Source organism: Paramacrobiotus metropolitanus, unplaced genomic scaffold, assembly GCF_019649055.1.
Source record: "Paramacrobiotus metropolitanus isolate TYO unplaced genomic scaffold, Prichtersi_v1.0 Parri_scaffold0000065, whole genome shotgun sequence".
Taxonomy (NCBI): Eukaryota; Metazoa; Tardigrada; class Eutardigrada; order Parachela; family Macrobiotidae; genus Paramacrobiotus; species Paramacrobiotus metropolitanus.
Genome location: NW_026570285.1, coordinates 670018 through 693895, shown reverse-complemented (window position 1 = coordinate 693895; position 23878 = coordinate 670018). Strand labels below are relative to the sequence as shown.

Sequence of the window (23878 nt, the reverse complement as noted above, 5' to 3'; positions counted from 1 at the left end):
ATTTGCAGGATTTTTAATAAATTTTCGAAATAGTTTTTAAAATGTTTGAAATTTATTTTAAAATGCGAAAAAAATGCCGGAACCGTGGTTTCGTGTAAAAACAATCTTCATGTTTTTCTATATATATATGTGTGCGTTTACCTGCGGAATTTAAAGAAGATCGGTCCATAATGAGACTTTTGGTGCGCCCGAATGCATTTAAACGTTGTTAAATTTTCTAACAGCCATAACTCCCGAAGCGGATGTTGCGCGCACAAACGGTTTTCACGCCAGTGTATACAAATCTTCTGGCTACAGAATGTCATCAAACAAAGCAGAAAAGTGTTTTGGAGTGCGCAAAAGTGAAAGGTTTCCTACCGGTACGCAAATTTAATAGCATGTACCGGTGTAAGCCCGAACCGGAAAGAAGCGTGATTACCGGCGTGCGAATTGCAGCTGACTCGTTGACGAGCGCACTGGGCATTATACGGCGCAGCAGGAAGTTTGCTGTATAAAGCCTAATACATAGAAAATATTGTGATTAATTGGTGCCGCTCAGCGCTGCGACATTCTGCATTCACGCAGCTTCATCCGGTCTTGATTGATGCCGGTGATGTAACACAACGCCAGCTGTACACAACTTCCGCTCACTGACGTTATGCAGGCTGTGCAGCTGCTCCCGATCGATACATCGTACATTTAGCTAAACCAACCAACGTACGTTCCACAACGAACGCGTTGCTGCGCAGCAAAACGCGGAATATATTTTGGAAACCAGCGCATCGCGGAAGCGTCTGCTTTGCAGCTGCCGCAGACGATTGCAGAAAGGAGCGGTCGTTGTGCGGTATCATGCCAGTGCAAGCGGCCGCCGGCTGGGGATTTTTGCTGATTTTTCAAAGACCCTTTGAGTGGTGCATTTCATGCGTATACGTGCCGGTGCAGGTACAAAGTGCAGCGGTTTTTATTGCTGTTTTTACGGCGCAAAGGCGGCCTATTTGGAGCGCGCGGCGATCGGATATCTGCGGGCAAATTGCGCTTAATCCCGGGTCTGATCTGCTTGCTGGATGATTGCGTGCGCGGTTAAAGTGGGGATTACACTGGATCGCGTTGCATTGATCGCGAGCGAGAATGTGCCGGCGCATTCGCGTAATTTGATACTATTTTTGATCTCCGCGTTCCGCCCGAGTGATTTCTCAGCGCCGTCTGGTTGTTATTTGCATCTGCGCGGAAGCCGTTGAAATTTTGTGTATTATACCGGTAAAAATGGCGGAGGAGCGTCGGCAGTCGCTGATGGAGCTGGCGCGGACCAGCGACGGCCGCCGCAGCATCGTCCACGACTCGGAGATGACCATGGACTTTTTGCTGACCAATCTGCAGACGCCGGCCCACCGCCTGCCGGGCCGCTATCAGGCGCTGCTGTTTGCGGCGCTTAATTCGTGCATGGTAAGCCGATACGGACAGATAACATACTCAATAAAATGTATCACGCTCGATTAACGCGGCATTTTTTCGTTGCTTTTGCATCCGTCGGCTTCCAAACCACGCTTTCCAGTTTATTATGGCTTCTTGCAATCTGTTCATAGTTTTTATAATACAAATCATGCAGAGCATGTTCATTTTCTGTGACGAAAATCAAAAAGGAAAAGAAGGGGAATTCTCCAAATAAAATATTATGATAAACTAGACATTACGCTGCCGCACCGGGCGGTGGCATTTGCGTCAACTACCGGAAGTTGCTGAATTTCTTTCATTTAAAATGTTCAGCTTGGAGGTTTTCGTAAAATGTAATTTATGTCAGACAGAAAAATGGTTTCCACACAAATACAGGTTATTTTGAAGGAAATTGCTCGTGTGTGTTGAGAGCGATGCTTCTGGAAGCCGTCGAAATGTGTTGGCAATATTAACCGCGCCGGTTGTCTGTACATAATAGTTCATCGTGGTCTTCAACGACCTGTGCACCATCTTCTACGCCATGGAGCCCTCGCACTCCCTCTGCACACCGGACGCCCCGGCCCTCTACTCCCTCCCCGACAACGCCAGCGTCCTCTTCGTCAACGCCTCGCGCTGGATGCACATCAACCAGACGGCCGACGATCCGGCGGGCTGTGCGGCGTTCAACGCGCTGCCGCCCGCGGAGGTGCAGCACTGCGACCGCACCATGCGGCATCATTTCGACCTGTCGCCCAAGATCACGACGCTAGTTAGCGATGTACGGCTCATCCGTTAAACTGGAAACGTAAATTAAATTTAATTTAGAAATGCTCGAATTTAATTTAACAAATCTAATTTTAAATTGATGTAAAATATTTAAATCGTTGAATATACAGTACTTGCATCAACAAATTTTTTATTATTTAATTTTTATTAATAATATATTTAATCGCATTAAAATTTATTTTTTAATTTCTAAATTGATTTATATTTCTCTTTATTTTTTTGGCAAATCAGGTGGTGAAAAATAAATTGTTGGTGATTGAAATTTAATTTTTGGGGCCTTTTTAGTGGAATTTAATTTGCGGGCGGTTGTGGCGCGTGAACGCGGCGACGACGGTGTACTTTGTGGGCGTGATGACGGGCAGCATCGCCTTCGGCTACCTGGCCGACCGCTTCGGCCGGCGCAACTGCATCACGGCCTGCTACATCGGCTACCTCCCGCTGGCGGTGACGCTGACCTTTGTCCCGTACTACTGGTTGTTTCTCATCATGCGCTATTTTCTGGGTTTCTTCGTGCAAGTAAGTAATTTATTCCTTAAACCGGCGAAACAGCTACACATTAGTCTGTTTAATAATCTATAAATTATATATTGATTATATGTTTTACACAATAATTTTAGAAAAACAAACTATTTACATGTTAATCTGATTTATTTATTATAAAACTTAATCTGAATAAATGTACTATTTAAATAAATTTTTTACATAATTATTTTTTTTTAAATAAATATCAAAAAAAATTAAACAGAAGTCTTAATTAATAAAATTATAATTTAACAGGGACTGCAGAGCGTGTGTTTTGTGCTGCTGATGGAATACTGCCCGCCCCGATACCGCGAAGTCCTGGGCGGCGTCCAGGGATCGCTGAACAATTTCGGGATTATTGTGCTGAGCAGTATCGCCTATCTGGCCGGCCACTGGCGGACTATCCAGCTGTGTCTGGCGCTTTTGAGCGTCGTGGCGCTGGCCAAGCCACTGTACGTTCTCCCCATAAATGCATATACTGTAAATACAATTTATAAAAACATATAAACTGTTCTACGAATAATGCAGACAAATAAAAAATATAAAATGAAAAATAAAATATAGGTAAGCGAAAAACGTTTTAAAAAAATATATAAATTAAACAAATATTCGCATGTAAATACTAAATTGCTATATGCATTTACATAAATACATTTTATACAAACATAAATACAAAAAAAGCGAATAAAATAAAAAATGTAAGCTACAACAATTTAAAAAAATATAAACTAAATTTAAATAAAAGTATATGATAATAAAAATAGAAGAAACTGTGTGATCGATAGTGTGATGAAGGAGTCGCTGCGCTGGCTGATGGTGCACAACCGCACAGAGACGGCCAAGGACACGGCGCGCGCCATACTCAAGTGGAATAAACTGCCGGTCAGTCCGCAGCTGATGAGCGTGCTGGACCGCATCAGCGAGACGCTGCAGGCCGAACGCCGGGTGCAGTCCAACTACACCTGGGTCGACTGCTTCCGCACGCCCAAAATCCGCCTCTACACCATCGTGCAGTCCTTCCTGTGGTGCGTTGGGAAATTTAACTGAAATTAATTACGTTTTAAATTTAATATAAGAATTAACCGTAAATTGAGAATTTAATTCAGATTAATAAAAATTAATTTCAATTAACGTTACCGGTCGGGGTAAAATTGAAAGCCACGTTATTTCGGCAGGTTCACGACGTTGTTCGTGTATTACGGGATCTCCTTCTCCATCAGCAATCTCAGCGGCAGTCCCTACCTGAACGCCATCCTGGCGGCGGTGGCCGAATTGCCGGCTTGCGCCATCGCCGTGCTCGTCATGCGCCGGTAACAATTCTGGAATTTAATTGCTGCTGTCTAATTTTATTTCAGTAGAAATAGTTTCTAAAAGAAGTTATTGCTAAATTTTTAAAAGATTTTTTAGTAGTTTTTGCGACTAATTTTTAAAAAATAAGTCTGCTCTTTTTCGGAAATTTTCTTTCGCGTTTTTTTCATAAACATCTTTTTAAAACATTCGTTTAAATGTTCTTGAACAATGTTCTGCATATTTTTTGTTATTTTTTATTTAATGTTGTTTTTATTTATTTGTTCAAAAAAGTTGTTTATTAATATTGCGGAGATTTTGGTAACATTTTAAAAAAAAATTGGTTAGTTTTGTAAAAAGATTTGTTGGTTAATTTGTAAGTGGATTAAAATGTTTCTTTATTAATTGCGTAAAAGTAATGATTAATACGGCGTTGATACAGGTTCGGCCGGAAGCCGCCGCTCATGGCGTACTACGGCTTGTGCGGCGTCTTGTCGACCGCCGCCGGGCTGCTGTCCTTCGTGGGCGGCGACGCGGTGGCGACGGTGCGCACGGTGGTGATCCTGGCGGCGCGATTCTGCCTGGTGGGCAGCTACGCCGTCGTCTTCCTCTTCGGCAGCGAACTCTTCCCCACCGTCATCCGCAACACCGCCTTCGGCGTCTGCATCTGCTGCCACACCGCCGGCGGCGTCGTCTGCCCCCAGATCCTCCTCCTGGTCAGTTACCATAATATTCTCCTTATTAAAAATACCATCTAGGATGCTCCATGAATTTTTTAAATTAATTTAACAATTTTTTAGATTAATTATTTTTACTTTAAGGAAAATGGCCGGTACATGGTGTCAAAAATGGGATAGATACACTGCAACATTCGCTTTCGCGCACTCCGAAGCACTTTTTTGTAACACTTTATGTCGTTCTAAAGCTAAATGATTTGTATACATTGTTCTGAAAACCGTTTGCGCGCGCAACTTCCGGTTGCCGAGATATGGCGAACTTAAATGGGCGAAAAGTTTAAATGCATTGTTGTGTACCAAATGTTTGGTTATTACCCGATCTTCTTGAAACTTTGCTGTAAAAGACGCGTGACCTTAAAGTCGGATACTAAACTGATTTGTGTATATATGGGAAAATTTTTCTAATATTTTATTTGCCGTTTTCCTTGTTGGTTTGATTGGTGGTTTAATTGGTACAAGATAAAGTTGGTTGTGGTGGGCAGGGTCAGTTGGTGCACGAAGCGGTGCCGTTCCTGGTGTTCGGCGGCTGTTGTCTGCTCTCCGCCGGCCTGGTCACCACGCAGCCGGAAACGCTGCACCGTCCCATGCCCGACACCATCGAGCAGGTGGAGAACCCCGCGCCCCCCCCTCCTCCACCCCCATAACGTCCGCACCGCCTAGCGCTGGTCGGCTGGTCAGTGGCACTACGCCAGCTCCGCGTCTGTGATTTGTTCGCCTCTTTGCAGCAATTAAATCAATGCTCCACTCGTTTACGGTGTATTAAACATAACTGTGCAGTGGGAGCTGCTTGATGGGACACAGAAGTAGTTGCCGCTTTTGGTTTCTTGCCATTTATTCTTGCTATTAAATGTATTCTCGTTTTGAGTTGTATAAACGTTGTTTAAGAATAAATTATTTAAATAATAATAGAAAATTACAATAAATACACCTGATAATAAAATCATCAAGTTAACAACATTTTTCCAAGTATTTACAAATTACAACTACAGGTAGGAAGCTTTGAAAGACGCTGGATTTTAAAAAACTATCAAAAGTATCGCACACTGAATCTCCCAGTAGGAGATAATTTCCATAAAATGAACACGTGGAGGAATTGATAAAAAAATTAATATCGCATAAAGCATCACGGTTATTCACAAGTTGCATATACTGTATGTACTGTAGACTTTACTCATAGTCTCATACCATAGCCGAGGTCGGTCGTTAATAAAAAATTTCGTTGTTTCACTGTCACTTTATTTTTAGCGTAAGTTTATATCCCCATCGCGAGTATGCCGTTGTATTGCTTGAAAAGAATAGCTGGGAGGAGTAGAGTTACGATGCGATTATGGCGGTTATTCGATAGAAATGAATTTCACAGCTTATGTGTAATTAGCGAAGGTCAAGAAGCTGCGCGAGTTCGTTTAGCTGTACTGCTTATGATGATACAATGATTCTGCAGCATATTTCATAGCGTAATTACGGTAATCTATTTATTGCAACAATTACCGGCATTGCACTTATAATGTGCACTGTACACATGTTATTTCAATTAATTCATATACTGTACTGTAATAAAGTTCATCTACATTTAGCTTCACCATATTATGGTCCATATAGAAAAGATATATATGTATACTGCTTTTCAGTGATAATTCAATTAACAATTTAGCAGAAAATAATACCGGAATTTTTTAAATGTATTAATTGTATGGAGTGCATGTAATTTATTAGTTTTTATGTACAATTTTATATAACGTGACAGGTGTGCTGTGCTGTGTCATTTCACTTTTCAGACAACAGTGCCTACTTCCGAGAAGCGCTTAATTAAATATCGCTTGGCATAATTATTATTTTCCAGCGGGTGCAGTAGAGCTAACGTAATTGGCGATTACTTCATTTACTTGTATATATTGCGCTAACAAGAGTCCGATCAGTCATTAATTATCACGCTAATTATGTAAATACCGCAGTTCCATCAACAAGAACGCACTGTACATGTGCCGCTTACACAATTGCCTCGCTACCAGCACCATCTCCATTTCCGGTCACTTAGAGCTGTATATCGCCAGCTCAAGGCCTGTAGCGCGTGTTCTGTGTGTCGAATCAGCGATCCTCGTCATTTGCCTTTTGCAATAATAATCCAGCGAAAATTAAGTGTAAGAAATATACAGTGATATTAGTTTTGGGGAGCGATTTCGGAAAGGATTCTCTTGATTTCCGCCCATCGCAGCACGGACGCCGACGTCTATCTCAGCTGATAACTGGACTTTTCCGGACGATATAATTATAATTTTTATCTTTAGTGAAAGGACAGCATGTTGCTGCGAACGTCGTGGCTGATTGTCGTCATTCTCGGTGCGTATATAAATATATGACTACATACAGTATATGTCGACATTTGACCTTTCACTCCTTAATTATATAAGGTACTTCTATAAATATAGATATATGTTATATACAAGTATAAGATTATATATATAACTTATTATATATGTGACTATATATACGTAATCAGTTAATATACAGTATACGTCGACAGTATACAGCATATATCGACAGTTGACCTTTCCCTCGTTAGATAAGGTACTTGTATATAGATATAGGGGGAAAAATGTGTCTAGCCGAACCAATCCCTTGTACTTCTGATGTAAGCCAGCTGGTGGTTTACGTTGTGGCTTGACAGTGTTTTATGTAAAGCGCTGCCATTAAGATTGCAGGTACTGATAACAGGTAAGCAGCACTCGTACAACTGCAGGTAAACAGGCTAAAACTGTGTTATAGCCCGGACCTGCCTGGTGCGGCTAATACCACATGTACCGTCAATGCCGCACAGCCTTAATAGCGGCGCTGTACATAAAACGCTGTGCAGCCACAACGTAAACCACCAGCTGGCTTACATCAGAAGTACAAGGGATTGGTTCGGCTAGACACATTTTTCCCCTTATATATGTTATATACAAATATAAGATTATATATATATATAACTTACGAGGGAGATACCCGAACACGTCCGCGTCAGATCAGCATACACTTGGTACCATCAGAATCCTTAGAATTTCAGCTATTTTCTTCGAGAATCAAAACACCCCCAAATAAAGAACTCGAGTTTAGGGATCTCTGAGAAGCCAGCATAGATATGATGGCTGACTTCCATCGAAACGTCAGCAGGCGCCATACGCATTGTCCAGCCTAGATACGCCATGCGTTACGCACAGTCTGACTGCAATCTGTTGATTCTGTATTGGTTTTGTTGACGGCTGTCTCACCTATTTTGCCCTATCGCGCGCACAGCATCCGCGGTTGCATTGATCTCTATGCAGCTAGTCGATGCTGCTGCGCTTAATGAGTTAAAAAACTGCGATAGCTATCGATAAAGCGCTATTTAACTTCTCGCTGAAAGACGGTTGCGCAATCTCGCATCCGTACAGGCGCGTCGTATAGCTCTGTATGGCGTCTGCTGACGTTTCGATGGAAATCAGCCATCATATCTGTGCTGGCTTCTCAGGGATCCCTAAACTCGAGTTCTTTATCTGGGGGTATTTTGATTATCAAAGAAAATAGCTGAAATTCTAAGGATTCTAATGGTACCAAGTGTATACTGATCTGACGCGGACGTGTTCGGGTATCTCCCTCGTTATTATATATGTGAATATACATACATAATCAGTTAATATACAGTATATGTCGACAGTATACAGCATATATCGACAGTTGACCTTTCACTCGTTAGATAAGGTACTTGTATGTAGATATATGTTATATACAAGTATAAGATTATATATATAACTTGTTATGTATATAAATATATATACGTAATCAATTAATACATTAATATCTAATTATTTCATAGTAGCCGGCGTCCAGCTGGTCAACAGCTGGGATCCCGCCGGCAACCCCCCGCCGACAACGGCGCCCAGCGTCAACGGTAGCGCCAGCAGCGGCTTCTGTCCGGATTTTGTCTCGTGCGCCGTGGGCAGCATCGTCAACTGTCCGCTCGCCTGCGACGCCGTCAACAACCCGTGTAAACCGTCGCAGTTGTGCTGCACCGGCTTCTGCGGCTGCAAGATCTGTCGCGACCCCGTCGACGTGGCCCCGCCCAAACCGAAGGCCGGCAGTTGTCCGCCCAGCAAGCCGCAGCACGACTCAGGATCTAGTTGCGTGCAGAGGTGTGGCGGGGACAGTTTCTGCTCGGACAACCTCAAGTGCTGCGAGGACGGTTGTATCACGGAGTGCGTCATGCCGCTCGGGACACCGCAAGCCGCCTCATGAAGGCGGAGACATCCTTTCCCTTTTTTCTAACATTCCCGCTGATCCACCGTCGATTTGCGTCATACTATGCGTCGTCGGCTGATTTTCCATACAACTCACTAACATTTTTCTAGTAATTTATTCCTAATTTTTCTGGCAACAGTAATGCCGAGAAGAGTTCTATGGTGCGAGGAATTCAAAAAAAAAAAAATAAAAGGGAACAGATGCTAAGTATCGCTGCACTGCAAGGCGTCCAACAAATTGTCTCCTAAGCAAAGAAAATATGCCTTTACGGCCCTTATACGTTACTATTATATCGAAGACGTACTTTGCCAGTTTTTGCCAACTATCTATAATCACAAAGTACCAGCAGAACTCAATATTCAAATAAATTGTCACAATTTTACCGATTTAACCAGTTTTCTATACAGCAATTACTGTAATTAAGGAAATTGCTATGCCCAGATAATTATAACCAATTTCAAACTGTAATACCTAAGTAAAAATAATGAACAGCCAAAACACCAAACAAATTTTTATTTCGCTGATCAGCCAGTACACAAAAAAAGCCGGCGCAGATTTATACTACATAAAATTATTAAATTTTAAACGTTGAAAAAACATCCAAAATCGCTAGTGTTATTAAGGGAATTGTGGCCCGGTACATGGTACCAAAGTCGTACACAAGCACGAAATCTTTCACTTTCGCGCCCTCGACCAAACCCTTCTTTCTCTTGTTTTATGACATTCTGTAGCCAAATGATTTGTATACACTGGCGTGAAAACCGTTTGTGCGCGCAACATCCGGTTCGGGAGTTATGGCTCTTAGAGAAAATTCCAAAAAGTTTAAATGCATTCGGTGTACCAAAAGTCTCATTATGGACCGATATGTCCTTCGAATTTTGCATGTAAATACACGTGGCCACGAAGAATGTTCCTAGTACTTCCTACACCCATCCACTGTTCTAGCAGGTTTGGGATTGGGTTTGGTTTGGGATTTGAATATTTTAAAAGAAGGAAAAACATTAGACCAGCGGAAAATGCAAAACCTTAACAATTTTAATTCGGACGCAACAGCGTCACTCACACTGTGTACGAGTACAGTGCTACACAGTCGTCTTCTTTATGCCTGTGGCGAGCCGGACGGAGCAACCAGCTAGTGTGGGAAAGTATGGCGAGCCGATGATGGCAGGCTTGGCAGTTGGCAGCTGACGATGACTCGGTCACTCGGTCGTTTGGGTTTCGATTGGAATTTGGACGCGATCAGATCTCGAATCGCAGCAGCTCCTGTTCTTCTGCGATTGTTTTTTCGTTTTCGATTGAACTTTGGCCTAGAATGATTACCATGTCATCAAAAGTTGAGCAGAACCACTGACAACACGCTACTCCGTTGCCAGCCCACATTCAACGCCAACACAAGTTGTTACACAACTAGGGAGAAATTCAGTTTGTTGATGTCTGCAGTTCATTGCTCTTTCTCAGTTCCTTGCTTTCATCAGTCTGGATTGCTCTATTCCGATTTCACGGCAGCATTCGAACGCCTTTCCTGAATTATTTCCTCGTAAACCTTCACTGCGGACTGTTTGGCCATAATTTTAGCTAACTGCAGTTAAAATTCGTTGAAAACTTGAACGGAAAAATGAGCCGTGCTGATTAGTGTGGAAACCTACGGAAAAATGGAGGTGCCCCAATCGACCGACACTTCCAGCCCCCCGCACCCCCCGGGGGGCGTGGACCGCCGTCTCCCCATCCGCCTGCCCGCCGACTTCATCCGGCCCACCTCCGTGTTAGTCTGCCAGCCGCGCATCGAAGTATTCCCCGCGGAGACCGAGCAGCTGCTCCTGCGCATTCTGCAGCAGCGCCCCCTGGCCCCCGCCACCCCCTGCCATGCCCCCTTGGACAGCAGCAGCCCCGAGCGTTCCCCCACCCCCGAGGCGGTCGTCGTCCCCGCCACCCCCTCCCCCTCGGAAAATATCCCCGTTTCCCCCGAGGAGGACGAGGAGATGGAGTTGGAAGAGGAGGAAGTGGTGGAGGCACCGCCGATCGCCCCGCCCCCCGCCCGGGAGCCGGTGCGTCCCCGCTCGGCGGAACACACGCCGTATGTGTTCACTACACCGGAGCGTATGCGGCAGCTGATTGCCGCGTCGCTGCATGGCGCGATTCGCGAGCAGGCGCGGCGGGGTTGTTTGCTGCGTGGCGACAGACTGCAGCGGCTGGGGCGGTTGCCGTCAGCGCAGAGACGGGGGGAATGGAAATTCAGTCGGTGGATAATGTGTCGCACGGCCAACCGCCCGCGTTGTCGTCAGAAAAGCTGCCTCCACCAACGGAAGAAAATACAGCGCCCGGGGCGGTTGCCGCGAGCGCTGACAGCGCAGAAATGGAAATCTCTTCGTCGGCTGACTTGTCGCCTAGCCAACCGCCCTGTATTTCGTCAGATAGCCTGCCTAGTACCAGCGCTGTTATTTCTCAGCCGACGGATTTAAATGCGGCGCCCGGGGCGGTTGCCATGAGCACTGACAGCGTGGAAATGGAAATTGAATCACCTGCTGACTTGTCGCCCAGCCAGCCGCCCTGTGTTTCGCCAGATAATCTCTCCAGCACCAGCAGTGTTATTTCTCAATTGTCGGATATAAATGCCACCCCAGGTGCGGTTGCTGCTAGCGCTGACATCAGTGAGCCTACGCCAATGGAAATTGAATCACCGGCTGACTTGTCGCCGAGCCAACCGCCCTCGGTCTCACCATACAACCTGCCAAACTCCAGTGCTGTTATTTCTCCACTAGCGGACATAACTGCCGCCGCTGGTGCGGTTGCCACTAACATTGAAACCACGGAGGCCACCCCGATGGAAATCCACTCGCCGGCTGATTTGTCGCCCAGCCAGTCGCCCGCACCATCGCCAGTTGACTCCCTGTCGTCGCCGTATCAACTCCGCATTGACGTGCAATCCCCGGCTGATCTGTCGCCCAGCCAACCGCCCTCGCCGCGGCCAGATACTCCGCTCGCAACGGATCTGCCACCAGTGGAAATCGATGCATCGCTCGCCAGTAAAAATCAGCGAATCTCGCCGACCCCGAAGTTTTCTTCCCTGGATACGCCCCGTTCCCCGGATAAATCGGGGCGTTTCAATTTTCCACCAGCCGGAGCCGCGGCAACGCGTCCCAGTTGGCTGGCACTGGCCGCTCGGGGACCGCCTCCCCGGGTGGTCGCAAATCCGCCGCTGGGGCGCTTTTTTGAACGGCCGCGACCGCATCCGATCTTCTCCGCCGAAGACGCGACGACCACGGCGACCGGAAGTCCCGCGGTCGCGACCGGAAGTCCCGTGGCGGCGGAAACGGAGCGGCCGCCGCTGGCGCCCTCGCCGCAGTCCAGCGAGACCAGTGAAGGCCCGTCCGGCGACGAGAAAATGACTCCGGAAGTGGGAACCCCGCCGAAACCCGCCGCGCCGACGGGAACGGTCGAGGCCTTGCGCTTGATCCCCCTCCCGGCGGAGCCCCGCCACCCGGACCCGGGACCCTCCGCCCCGCTGCCCTGGAGCCGGGAGATGTTCGCCGCGGCCGCGCCGGAGAAGGCCGCCCCGGAACCCGCCGCGGCCATCCTGCAGCCGGTGCCCTGGGCGGTGGAGATCCCCGCGCCCGCCTCGCCCTCCCCGCATCCCGCCGACCCGCGGCTGACCGGCGTCCAGGGCTCCATCTTCTTCACGGAGCCGGCGCCCGTGCCGCCGCCCCCGCCGGCGTCTCCGTCGAAGCCGCCGGCGTCCCCGCCGAAGCCGCTGGAGGGGTTCTCGTTGAGCGATCTGGAGTTCCATAACCGTGTGCTGGATCATCTGTTGGCGCGGCACATCAGCCGCGGCGGCGCCGGCAAGTGGGAGATGAGCGAGTGGCCGGGACAGGCGCCGCGGTACAGTAACGATAAGGTCACGGCGTATTATGACGCGGCGCTGCTGCATGTCGCGCGGGTGCTGATCGGGGAGGTGCGCGAGCTGTTCACCCGGATTAACAATCAACCGGTAAGTTTTCTTATTTGATTATGCAAGTGTTCACTCAACTAGGTAAATAAGATTATTAATTCCAGATTTCCAGTAAATTAAAAAAATTTAGTATTTTAGTTACTTGACCTTTATAATTGGCAAGAAAATAAGTAAGAAAATACCGGTAATACAATTGGTAAAGAAATAATTTAGGAAGTACCGGTGATACTTTAAATTAATTAATTTTACATGGATTGTAAAGAAAAACGGAGTATTTTCCATTTAATAATTCATAATATATTTTCCATTTAACGTTTAATTGGATGGGGTATAAATTGTTAAGAAATAAGTAAGAACGCTGTTTAGCCGAACGTGCGAGCGGCGAAAACGGAGGACGACGTGGAGTTGCTGCTGGTGGAGGACAATCGGCACTCGCCGGATAAGCAGAACGGGGTGGCGCGTTTGCCGCGCATCCGCCTAACCGGTAATTATTATTATTATTGTTATTATTATTATTATTATTATTATTATTTCCAATTATTCACGCTGAATTTGCCGGTTGTGACAGGCTCCGCCCAGTCATTACGGCCCTTCAAACCCTACGACCTGGTGGTGCTGGGCGGCATCTTCCAGGCCGGCAGTGGGCCCTTCGCTAAACTGTGCCTGGGCTGTGTCGTGCTGGTCAGCGGCGGCGAGATGCATATACTGTTGTCCGGCCAGAGCGAGCCGTTGCCGCTGCAGCAGACCGTGCGGGTGCACCGGAAACTCACCAGTTTGAAGCTGGCGCAGTTCCAGACCAAGTAAGCAATTTTTACAATTCCACAATTTTTAAAAAATAGAATTGCTCATTCTGTTTTTATAAATTTATTTTACGAAATTTACAAAGTCAGATTTAAATTTACTAAATTTACAAAATAAATCTAAATGCAGGCTAAGTAAAATTAATACAAAAATTTAAAAATTCCATAAAAAAATTAGGAAATCTTAAAAATATTTAAAAAATCAAGTAAATTTGAAAAGGCATTATTTTACAGTAGCAGATTAAATTAACTTAACGTTAAGAAGTACGTTCAGCAAAATAAATCCAAAAACAAAAATAAATTCGAAAAGGATTATTATAACTGTGCGGTAAACAGGATAAAGCAAGTAAATTTTGAAAAGATTATTCACGTTATTGATTTAAAAAAAATTTGGTAGAGAAATAATTCGTAAATGGATTTAAAAATTTGGTTCAGAAATTTGCAAACTAAATTCGAATAAAAAATTGTTTTTTTGAAAATAAATTGTAAAAAACTGTGCTCGGTTAGGGGATTGTTCCGGTTGTGCAAGAGCGACCGCGTCGCCTGCCCCTTCCGCACCCCCATCGTGACCTTAGACCGCGAGGCCTTCCGGCCCCCGGCCGTCGACCCCGCCCAGCTGGACCGTGTCGGCGTCGTCCACGTAAGACAACGCAGTGTTTTTGCCGGTTGGGCTACTGTAGAGCGATAATAATAATAATAATAATAAATATGCGGTGTTGTACAGGCCCGTCTGAACCCGGAGCAGCGGCGCGCCGTCTGCTGGATCGTGCAGGCGGTGAAGGGGAAGGAGCCCCGGCTCTTGGTGGTGCAAGGCCAGCCGTGGACCGGGAAGCACCTCGTCCTCGTCACCGCGCTGTTCTTCCTCGGCCGGGCCTGTCCCGGCCGCAAAGCTCTGGTCGTCCTGCCCACCGAGGAGGCGGCGCTGCGGGCGGTCCGGCGGATCGCCAGTCTCTGGAAGACCATCATGGTAATTTTACACAAACAGCCAATCCCTTCACAAATTTAAAATAAATTTAAAAAATTAATTTTAAACCAATATTCAATTAAAAAAAACTAACCAATATTGAATTAAATAATATAATTAATAAAATAATTGATATTAAAATAAATAATAAATTTGCTAATAAATTAAATAAAAATGTACTGTAAATAAATGTAATAAAAATGTAATATAAATTGTCTTATTTGCAGAAAGACGGTGCGGCGTCGGCGCCGGTGGCGTTCTGGGAGAATCAGCGTTTCTGGGAGAAGAAGCACAACAAATTAGACGACGTGGCCGCGTTTTTGCTGAACCAGCGGCAGCACGGCGCCGCCGCCCGCGAGCGGCTGGCGCAGTGCCGCGTGCTGGTCACCTCTGTAGAGCAGGCGGTCAGTGCGGCGCTGCAGGATGCGCTGGATCCCGGCTCCCTGGCCTGCATCATCGTCTCCGAGGTGGGCCATAAATTAGCGCGTTATTCAACGCAGTGATACATTTATTATTCGTAATAATAATAATCAGGATAATTTAATTGGCAATTTATTTTAATTAATTGACAGTGTACTGGTTAATTTAATAATAAAATAATGATATCAAAAAGGTCAGGTCAGTTTCATGGGCATTTTAATTGAATTAATTGCCAGGTAATTAGTTAATTGCATTCTGATGGTAATAAGAATCAAGTTAATTTAATTGGTAATTTTTGCGTTAATTAAATGGCAGTTAATTGCTTAGTTTAGTTTGTAAGAAGAAAAATAATAATAATAATAATAATCGGGTAAATTTAATTGGCAATTTGTTGTAATTAATTGAGAGTGTACTGGTTAATTTAATAATAAAATAATGATATCAAAAAGGTCAGGTCAGTGTAATGGGCATTTTAATTGAATTAATTGCCCGTTAATTAGTTAATTGAATTCTGAGGGTAATAAGAATCAAGTTAATTTAATTGGTAATTTATTTTAATTAATTGGCAATTAATTGCTTAGTTTAGTTTGTAAAAATAAAATAATAGTAGTAATAATAATCCGGTCAAAATTGAATGTGCAGGCGGGGCGCATGAGCGAGCTGGACCTGGTGATGGCGCTGACGGCCTTCCCGGGGGTGCGGCACGCCGTGCTGCTGGGCTGCCCCTTCGAGATCCCGCTGCACTGCGAGGACGGCCGGGAGCTGCGCCGCGGCGGCCTGGACGAGTCCTTTTTGGCGCGGCTCTGGCGCCAACCGCCCAGCGTGACGGAAGCCATTCCGGCGTTAAATTGCCAGTATGTCAACGATCCGCAGATTGGCGGGTTTATTGGGCAGGAGTTCTATGCCGGCTGCACCGTCGACCGGTATTTATTGAAAAATTATTATTCACTACCCAATTACCATTTATTTTTATTTATTTTACGTATCGCTAAATTTATTATTAATATTTATTCTTTAATTTTCTCCTATTACGGATATTGTTTATTATCGTTATATTTTCTTTTTTTTGCTAATAAAAATGTATTATGATTATGTTTTTTATCAGTATTTATTGTTAATATTTTTTTAATAATATTTAATACTATGTTTTTATCATTTATTGCGAATAAAATTTATTTTAATCTTTACTATTATTTTATTATTATTAGGTTTCTTTAAATATTATTTATTGCTGGAAAAAATTGTTTTATTTTTTGGTGGATTAATTAATGTAATGGGTTGATTTGTTCCGACAGGCCGATGGAGCGGAAAGCCGGGGAGGCGCCGTGGCCGTTTGCCCCGCTGAAAATGCTGCTGCTGCCCAATGATGCCCGCGTCGACGAAGCGGCCTTCGTGGCGCAACTGGTCAAGCAGATATTGCTGCGAAATATTTCCGCCAGCAGTGTTAGTGTTTTAACACGCTCCTCGCGACAGTTGGTGGCGCTCGGGGAACATCTCAAGCGCACCGCACCCAGGTGGGCAATTACGGAGAAGCCTGCATTTAAAAAAGAAAAAAACCAGAGTACATAAAAAATACATAAAAGATATATTATACAGAAAAAAAAAGGAACCGAAAAATTGAAACATATTGTACCCATAAAAACCGAAAAATAGGAAACAGGACAAGGCAGAAATAAAAAAATATTAAAGAAAAATTGGGAAACTGTGTCGAAGTAGTGAAAAATATTGAGAAAAATGATGCGAAAATGTGTGAAAATATTGCAGTGATCCCGGGGTGAAGGTGCTGCCGGTGTGCGCCTTCCAGGGCTACCGCAGCCCGCTGGTGCTCTTCAGCGCCGCCGGGGAGGCGTGTTTGGCCGCCGCCGAGGACAAGGAGCGCCGGCGCTTGTTCGTGGCCATGTGCGGCGCGCTCCACACCCTCATCGTCGTCGCCAAGGCCAACACCATCCGGGTATGCTATATTCCACAGGAAAAATATTCCACAAAAATTAAAAAAATATATTTTAGCTATTTAGAGTTTTTGTGAATTTATTCGAAGGAAATATCGTATGGAATGTATTATCCAAAATCGTTTCTGTAAATAATGTACTGGTAAATTGAATATGTTGTTAATATTTATTCGAATAAAATATTCTATAAATATTTAGTATTTCGTCTACATAAATATGCGATATAAAAGTCAGTACAATTATTCAAAGTATTTATATGTAATTTAAAAGATACATAAATTCCGTTGGATAAATAATGTAAAAAAGTGATAATCATATTTTGCTGCACATAAATATTCAACATAGAAATAAACAGAGAAAACATATATATTTCTAAATAATTTGCTAAGGTTTCGTAGAAGTGTTTCTAACTATTTCTGAATATTTCTAAATAATTTTGAATATTTTTAAATAGTTCTAAAAGATTTCTAAATATCTCTGAATATTCTGAATAAGCAAATAAATGTGGAAATCTTCAGAAAAAATTGAGTTAAAATGTTTCAGCAGTTGCAAATATTTTTAAATGTCTTTGAATACAAAATTGTCCGAGAAGATTGTTTTAAATAATTGTTTTGCGTTTTTCGGACAGGATTCGGGCGTGTGGCTGCAGCTGGAGAAGTACGCCAAGGAGCGGCGCGTCTGCGTGGCGCTGAGCGGGACGGAGGAGGCCGGCGAGGTGCTGCGCCGGCACCTGCTGCCCGCGGCGGGCGCCGTGTCCGCGCAGCAGCCGGCCGGATAAATTTATGAACAGCCGCGTTAATCGGCATTTTTTTCGTTTTTTTTTCTTTATTAATTTTTTTCTCGGTTCAGCGGTCTCCGTTGTATGTATCTCTTGGTGCAAAATGTGACCGATGGTGTGTGTATGTGCGGTGGAAAAACGATTGCGGTGCTGCTTATTATTTGGTAGAATTTGTTGGAATGATTTTGCTCATGATTAATTTCTTCCTTTATTTTGCGCGGCCATGGTTGACTGGTTCTTTTCATATATAAAAAATTACAATAAAATTTTTACTAAGCAAAAAATATTGTCGCAAAATTGTAGCAAAATATCTGTAATATGTATCTGTTAATATTTTAATAATAAATCTATTTGTAATAAATATCTAATAATATTTTTTTTGACACGACGGTGGCAATTCTTATTTGTCCGCCATGTTTCGGGAAATGTCACTAGAGTGTACGAATGCACCGTTAAGAATTAATAGCCTACATACATATTATTTAACGAAGAAAACAACGATACAGAAAACTGCATGGTAAGCCTGTATTTCTCGCTGTACCATTACGTAGGAAATCAATTTGTGTGTAACTATATTATGTAGGCATGACATTAATTAGACTAATGCGAAACCAGCCTCTCAACGAACGCGAGCGAACAGAGACCCCCGCTGTGCGCCGTATAATTTTGTCGGTGGTCGCCGGTACAAAAGAGCGCCGTCGACAGTCTACCGGCCGCACAGTCGAACTTTTAAATAATATCATAATAATAATAACTGCCTAAAAGCATGGCGCACGCGTTTTGGGGATTGATTTTCTTCGCGGCACTGCGGCTGATCACGGCGCAGACGTACTCCGGGGCCGGCTGTCCCAGTTTCTACGGGAATATTGACCCCAACAACGAAGGTGAATATTTCTAACTATTTCTAAATATTTCTAAATATTTCTAACTATTTCTAAATATTTCTAAATATTTCTAAATATTTCTAAATATTTCTAAATATTTCTAAATATTTCTAAATATTTCTAAATATTTCTAAATATTTCTAAATATTTCTAAATATTTCTAAATATTTCTAAATATTTCTAAATATTTCTAAATATTTCTAAATATTTCTAAATATTTCTAAATATTTCTAAATATTTCTAAATATTTCTAAATATTTCTAAATATTTCTAAATATTTCTAAATAGGCTACGCGCAGAGTTGTCATCTGTATCATGGTGTGCCCTGAATATTGCAGCCTATTTGCGCGTGCTGACCCGCGGCCAGGCCTACTACGACAGCGCCACACACCAGATCAATATCCTACAGGGGAATTCCACGCCGACACCGGGCCCGTACCTGACAAAGATCATCAAGAAGGATTTTGCCAATCAGCGCCTGATCCTGCACGCCAACAACAAGAACTTCTCCATGACCGGACCGGAGTGCTTCGCGCAGAGTAAGGCCGACTTCGCCGCCATTGGCGACGTGGTCGCGTCGGAGAACGATACCATCCCGGAGAGCAACACCAACGGCGGCATCATGCTCGAGGGCGAACGTAAGTCCCGTGTATTATGGATACGCCATATGTATATGTAATGTCTCGTTGTAGTACATATAATATGTCTATACTTTCGTGCGTTGACCTCAAATTATATGCGTCTGCTTTCAGTACAGATACGAATGAATATAAATGTGCAGTGACCTTTATATATACGGGCACATATATACTCGTACGTACATATACGCGGATATAATAATTATACGCACGTATACCGCAGGTTTACTTTTATGTAAGTATGCATCACAGAATATATATATACATTAAGCAGTCCCATATATGTATGTGAATATTTAGTTTTATATAATTCTGCAAATTATTGCTTATAAATGTGTACATATTAAATTTATATAAAATATACAGGATTTATTCATAAAATGTATATACTTTTGTGTAAACACTTTTGTATCGAGTTTCCTATAATATTTTTAAATGTGACCTTTTGAGCTTTATATATGGCTGTGTTGCAGCGTACTACCACCACACCCTGCAGGCCAACGCGGCGGCCTTCAACCCGCTGGTGCGGCTGGGCCAGGCCAACGCCAACCATCCCAATCCCGGCAAGTACCTGCAGATCTGGATCACCGTGGCTAAAGGCATGTCCGACTTTACCGACTACGTCAACGGCAACGACTCGTCGATAGAAACGTGTATCAAGATGAACACCATGCTCGGCAACTGCTTCCTCGACTTCCTTCGCGAACCGGCTTTCTAACTCGTCCAAAACGTTTAGTATCGAACTTTTTCTGACGTCTGATACATTTTTTATTATGTTTGCTAAATAATTCTGTGTAGTAACGATCCGAAACAAATAAAGGAATTTTTCTACAGTCATTAACGTGGCGAAAGAACATAAATTATAATTAAAATCAGCAGCCAGTATTAGTGATAATTATATATACAATTATAACAATTAGTTAACCTCGAAATAAATGAGGCTAAGCGAACACCTCCCAGGTCAGTGGAAGCTGGTAGAGAATACACTTCTCCCGCACCGCGTCCTCCAACGGCCGCGGTCCGCACGTGAACACCCGCATCCCGGCCCGGCGTTCCTTCAACGTAACGCCGGCCTTCCGCGCCAGAATCTGGCCGAACAGGAGGTCCCACTCCGGACGCCCCTTCTGCACCGCCACTCCGCTGTCGGGCGGCAGCTTCCCGTTCTGCGTGACGAACACCTGTGCCACCAAGAACCGGCCGGGACAGGCGTCGGCATGCTCCCGCTGCACATACGCCCACTCCCGCCAAAGGTCACCGAACCACTGGAGGGCCTCCATCTCCCGGCACACCCAGATAAAGTCCACCTGCTCCAGGGGCAGCGGGCGGCCGGCGTACTGGAACGGACGGGAGGCGGTGTGCAACACCGGCGCGGTGTTCCCGCACCCGGGACACCGTTCCCGGGAGGTCAGGATTTTGTACTGGGAGAGCAGGCCCCGCAGGATGGACGCAAGGGGGTCACGCCGATGCCCCCGGCGACGAGGAGGGCGTGGCGCGTCCACCGGAGGTTGGTGGAGGAGCTGGCGTACGGGCCGTTGACGAGGACGGAGTGGCGGAGGGTCGGAGGGTGACCTTTGGGGTCCCGGGCGCCCAGGACCGGCGTCGGGGGGTCCATCTGGTCCAGTTCGAGGATGGCTACTTTGCTGGAGGAGGCGTGGAGCGATGCGGTGGACAGGGCGTCGTCGGCGTTCAGGGAGGAGGCTTGCAGGCGTTTCGGGAGCCGGCGCGTCCAGTTGCCGGCAGCCTTGACGTGGAAGGAGATCGTTTCTATATAATAAACGCATCTTTAATAATTTAATTTAATTTAATTTAATTTAATTTAATTTAATTTAATTTAATTTAATTTAATTTATTTTATTTTATTTTATTTTATTTTATTTATTGAAATAAAATTAATTATTTAATATTGTTTCATTTATTTTTGTAATTCAATTAAATTAGTTTCCCGGCACCTTTATTGTCAGGACTGCTGGTTAGAGTAAACGGATGCCAGGACAAGAGTCCCAGCGAGGGAATTCTAAGGAACACGTAGTCGCCGGGATTATAAGAAAAACATGATGGACGATTAAGGGTGATGCGCGCCACCTATCAAAAATAATCCACACTGTTTCCGGTGCAACGGTATTCTTTAAAAAGACGACCGAATATACCTGCGCCGGAAGTAGCGTAACGTGGCGGATGTGGACCGGCTGGCAAGCCCACCGGAACGCGTTGAAGTACACTCGAGCTTTTTCAGCTAGTAGTAACACACAGAACGCCACGAAGACCCGCCAGAAGATGGGCTCGTGGACGATGAGCGCCGCCCAGAAGACGAACTGCAGTTTGTGCGTCCAGTAGAAGAGGTCGTAGAAGCGGGAGTGCCGCACCGGCGGCAGCGAGCACACGAACATGACCAGCAGCGCCCCCACCATCACCCACCCGGAGATGTTCGTGGCGCCCAGGTACTCGGAGCCCACGGAGCCGGCTTTGAAGAGGTACGTCCACACCGTGCGGTTGCCCTTGATGGCGTCCGGCCGCTGGGCGGAGCGATCTGTAACACACCGGCTTCGGTTGTCTGCTCAACATTTGTGACGTACAAACAGCGAAATGGCATCGGCAGTTACGCTAACCAGTAAGCATAATCAGCTAGGGTCAGTGTTAAAGGTCATCGCATAATTACCGGCATCGCGCGTTAAATAAGGGCGGTGACAATCAATTAACTAAGCATTAACAAAAGCCGGTCAGAGAAATTACACGAATAAATAAAAATTTTAATGATTTAAAGTAAAACAAAAAATAAATGTAATTATGGAATAAAATAAATAAATCAAATAAAATAATGCTTTAGGCTTTAATCATCTGGGCTTTGGGGGGAGCGACAATAAAACAAAAATATATAATACCGGCTCCGGGTGCTAGCTCAACGGCTGTGACGTGCAAACAGCGAAAGTGCACCGGAAGCTACGCTAAGCATAATCAGCTAGATGCCTAGATTCACCGCCAAAGGTCACTTACAGAAATGCGCCACGAAGCACCCGACATGGATTACCACACACACCCCGGTGGTGTACGCCACGATCATATGAAACAGGATCCACGAATCAAAAGGGACGACGCGGGACAGCACGCTCCGGCGGAGGTAGCTGAGGATCCCGCGGTACGCCGGGAACAAGAGGAAGACGGCGGCGTTGACGCGGATGACGCTACCGAAGGCATAGGCCACCAGGTTGAAGACGCTGAAGGGCCGGCGCGCCCTGACGCGCTCATACTCCTCGTAGTACTCCAGGACGCCCATCCCGACCAGGAAGGCCTGGAAGAGGAAGAAGAGGAGCGTCCAGAGGATCTGCAGGCGGTAGAAGCGGATGCGCAGCAGCGCCGTCTGCAGGAGGGATTTGGGTTGGGGCGCCGCGAGGCGGAGGGTGTCCAGCCGGGAGGGACGCTTGCCGGCGTCCATGGGCGGTTGACCGGAAGTCGCCATTTTCATTAATACATCCGTTAAATGATAAATGAGATTTAACGCTCTCGAATTAATCCGTCATATATGTGCGGCGCCGGCAAATTGGCTGAATATTCTTCGTATGTATAAATATAAAAAAAAGAACCGGCATTCCTCAGCGCGTCCCAGCATAATAGGCCGGAATATTCATGCGGCCGACTGACGTGAGAATTTTTCCACCCGATTGATTTCACGGTCAGCCGGCACAATGGCCGCACAACGCGTGATCATTCTTCGGCCGGTATAATCATGGTCTTTCTGGTTTGCCAGAATGAGATAAATCAAGGGTGTAAAGCGGGGCTTTTGTCTGCAACAGATAAATTCAATGGGTGCAGGTTTTCGGTTAAAGTGAAGATTGGCAGGAATTCCCAGTTCATGCCAACGTCGGCGAAATTAATTTTCTGCTGAACGACGGTGCGGTGTGTTTGTTTACGGGAAACAATATTCAGAACGTGAGCAAGTGCATACTTGACGTGAGATTTTGACTGCGGCCTTAAGAACATTTGCGAAGTGCACGTTGCCGGTTCAGTGTGTATAAGCAAATTTGCCTCTGAGTAGTCGTTTCGCGGTAGGAAAATGTTTTTTTTTCTTACACCTAATTGGCTGCTACGTACCCCGCGGCAGTACGTACATGCTGATGCGGCTGCACTTGGCCGTTGAAAAGTAAACAGACGCCGACGAAAGTGCTTATTCCGGTTCTGGTAACGACTTCCTGCTGATGTTGTCCCATATATATGTTCGTATCTATGCGACGCCGGTGTAACAATGAGGTGCTGCGAAAATTCCACTGTCCCGTGCGCTGTTGTGACAGTTACATCCCGGAAGTGACCCGCTTCTGTTGTGTTGGATTGTTTTATTAATCTCTCCAGCCAGGTGTACGCAGTTCCGTTATTATTGTTCGTTAAACAGATGAGATGCCGTATACTGTATATGTCCAGACGCATCGAGGTCATCGCCTGGTTTCTTATACTCTGAATACGAAAGAATTGTGTGCTGATTTATTTCATAATCTGTAATTATGTTTTTATATG

At 45.0% G+C, this 23878-nt stretch overlaps 5 protein-coding genes across 7 annotated transcripts; 4 read left to right on the top strand and 1 right to left on the bottom strand.

Moving 5' to 3' along the window:
* The first annotated feature begins 665 nt into the window (after positions 1-665).
* LOC129593990 (solute carrier family 22 member 6-A-like) lies at positions 666-5620 on the top strand. Its single transcript, XM_055490531.1, has 8 exons — positions 666-1422; positions 1910-2188; positions 2482-2712; positions 2974-3170; positions 3504-3743; positions 3894-4028; positions 4448-4721; positions 5225-5620. The coding sequence occupies exons 1-8, from the start codon at positions 1243-1245 to the stop codon at positions 5384-5386; spliced, it is 1698 nt and encodes a 565-aa protein (XP_055346506.1). The 5' UTR covers positions 666-1242; the 3' UTR covers positions 5387-5620.
* Positions 5621-6834: 1214 nt separating this feature from the next.
* Positions 6835-9097, top strand: LOC129594052 (WAP four-disulfide core domain protein 2-like). 2 transcript variants are annotated; one of them, XM_055490601.1, is made up of 2 exons: positions 6835-7079; positions 8578-9097. In XM_055490601.1, the coding sequence occupies exons 1-2, from the start codon at positions 7040-7042 to the stop codon at positions 8991-8993; spliced, it is 456 nt and encodes a 151-aa protein (XP_055346576.1). In that variant the 5' UTR covers positions 6835-7039; the 3' UTR covers positions 8994-9097. The 2 variants fall into 2 exon arrangements, with proteins under 2 accessions (XP_055346576.1, XP_055346574.1); XM_055490599.1 differs by having other exon boundaries at positions 8575-9097.
* Positions 9098-10939: 1842 nt separating this feature from the next.
* Positions 10940-18118, top strand: LOC129593965 (uncharacterized). 2 transcript variants are annotated; one of them, XM_055490503.1, is made up of 10 exons: positions 10940-12981; positions 13309-13426; positions 13511-13742; positions 14250-14382; positions 14467-14709; positions 14934-15173; positions 15769-15980; positions 16422-16640; positions 16891-17077; positions 17704-18118. In XM_055490503.1, exons 1-10 carry the CDS (start codon positions 11221-11223, stop codon positions 17851-17853), a joined length of 3495 nt encoding a protein of 1164 aa, XP_055346478.1. In that variant the 5' UTR covers positions 10940-11220; the 3' UTR covers positions 17854-18118. The 2 variants fall into 2 exon arrangements, with proteins under 2 accessions (XP_055346478.1, XP_055346477.1); XM_055490502.1 differs by having other exon boundaries at positions 10941-12981; positions 15769-16049.
* A 467-nt stretch (positions 18119-18585) lies between these two features.
* Positions 18586-20205, top strand: LOC129593968 (uncharacterized). The gene is made up of 3 exons (XM_055490505.1): positions 18586-18737; positions 19076-19375; positions 19849-20205. The coding sequence occupies exons 1-3, from the start codon at positions 18620-18622 to the stop codon at positions 20091-20093; spliced, it is 663 nt and encodes a 220-aa protein (XP_055346480.1). The 5' UTR covers positions 18586-18619; the 3' UTR covers positions 20094-20205.
* A 573-nt stretch (positions 20206-20778) lies between these two features.
* Positions 20779-23359, bottom strand: LOC129593967 (NADPH oxidase 5-like). Its single transcript, XM_055490504.1, has 4 exons — positions 22367-23359; positions 21523-21902; positions 21325-21457; positions 20779-21139 (listed from the first exon to the last, which is right to left on the bottom strand). Exons 1-4 carry the CDS (start codon positions 22833-22835, stop codon positions 20781-20783), a joined length of 1341 nt encoding a protein of 446 aa, XP_055346479.1. The 5' UTR covers positions 22836-23359; the 3' UTR covers positions 20779-20780.
* Positions 23360-23878: the final 519 nt, after the last annotated feature.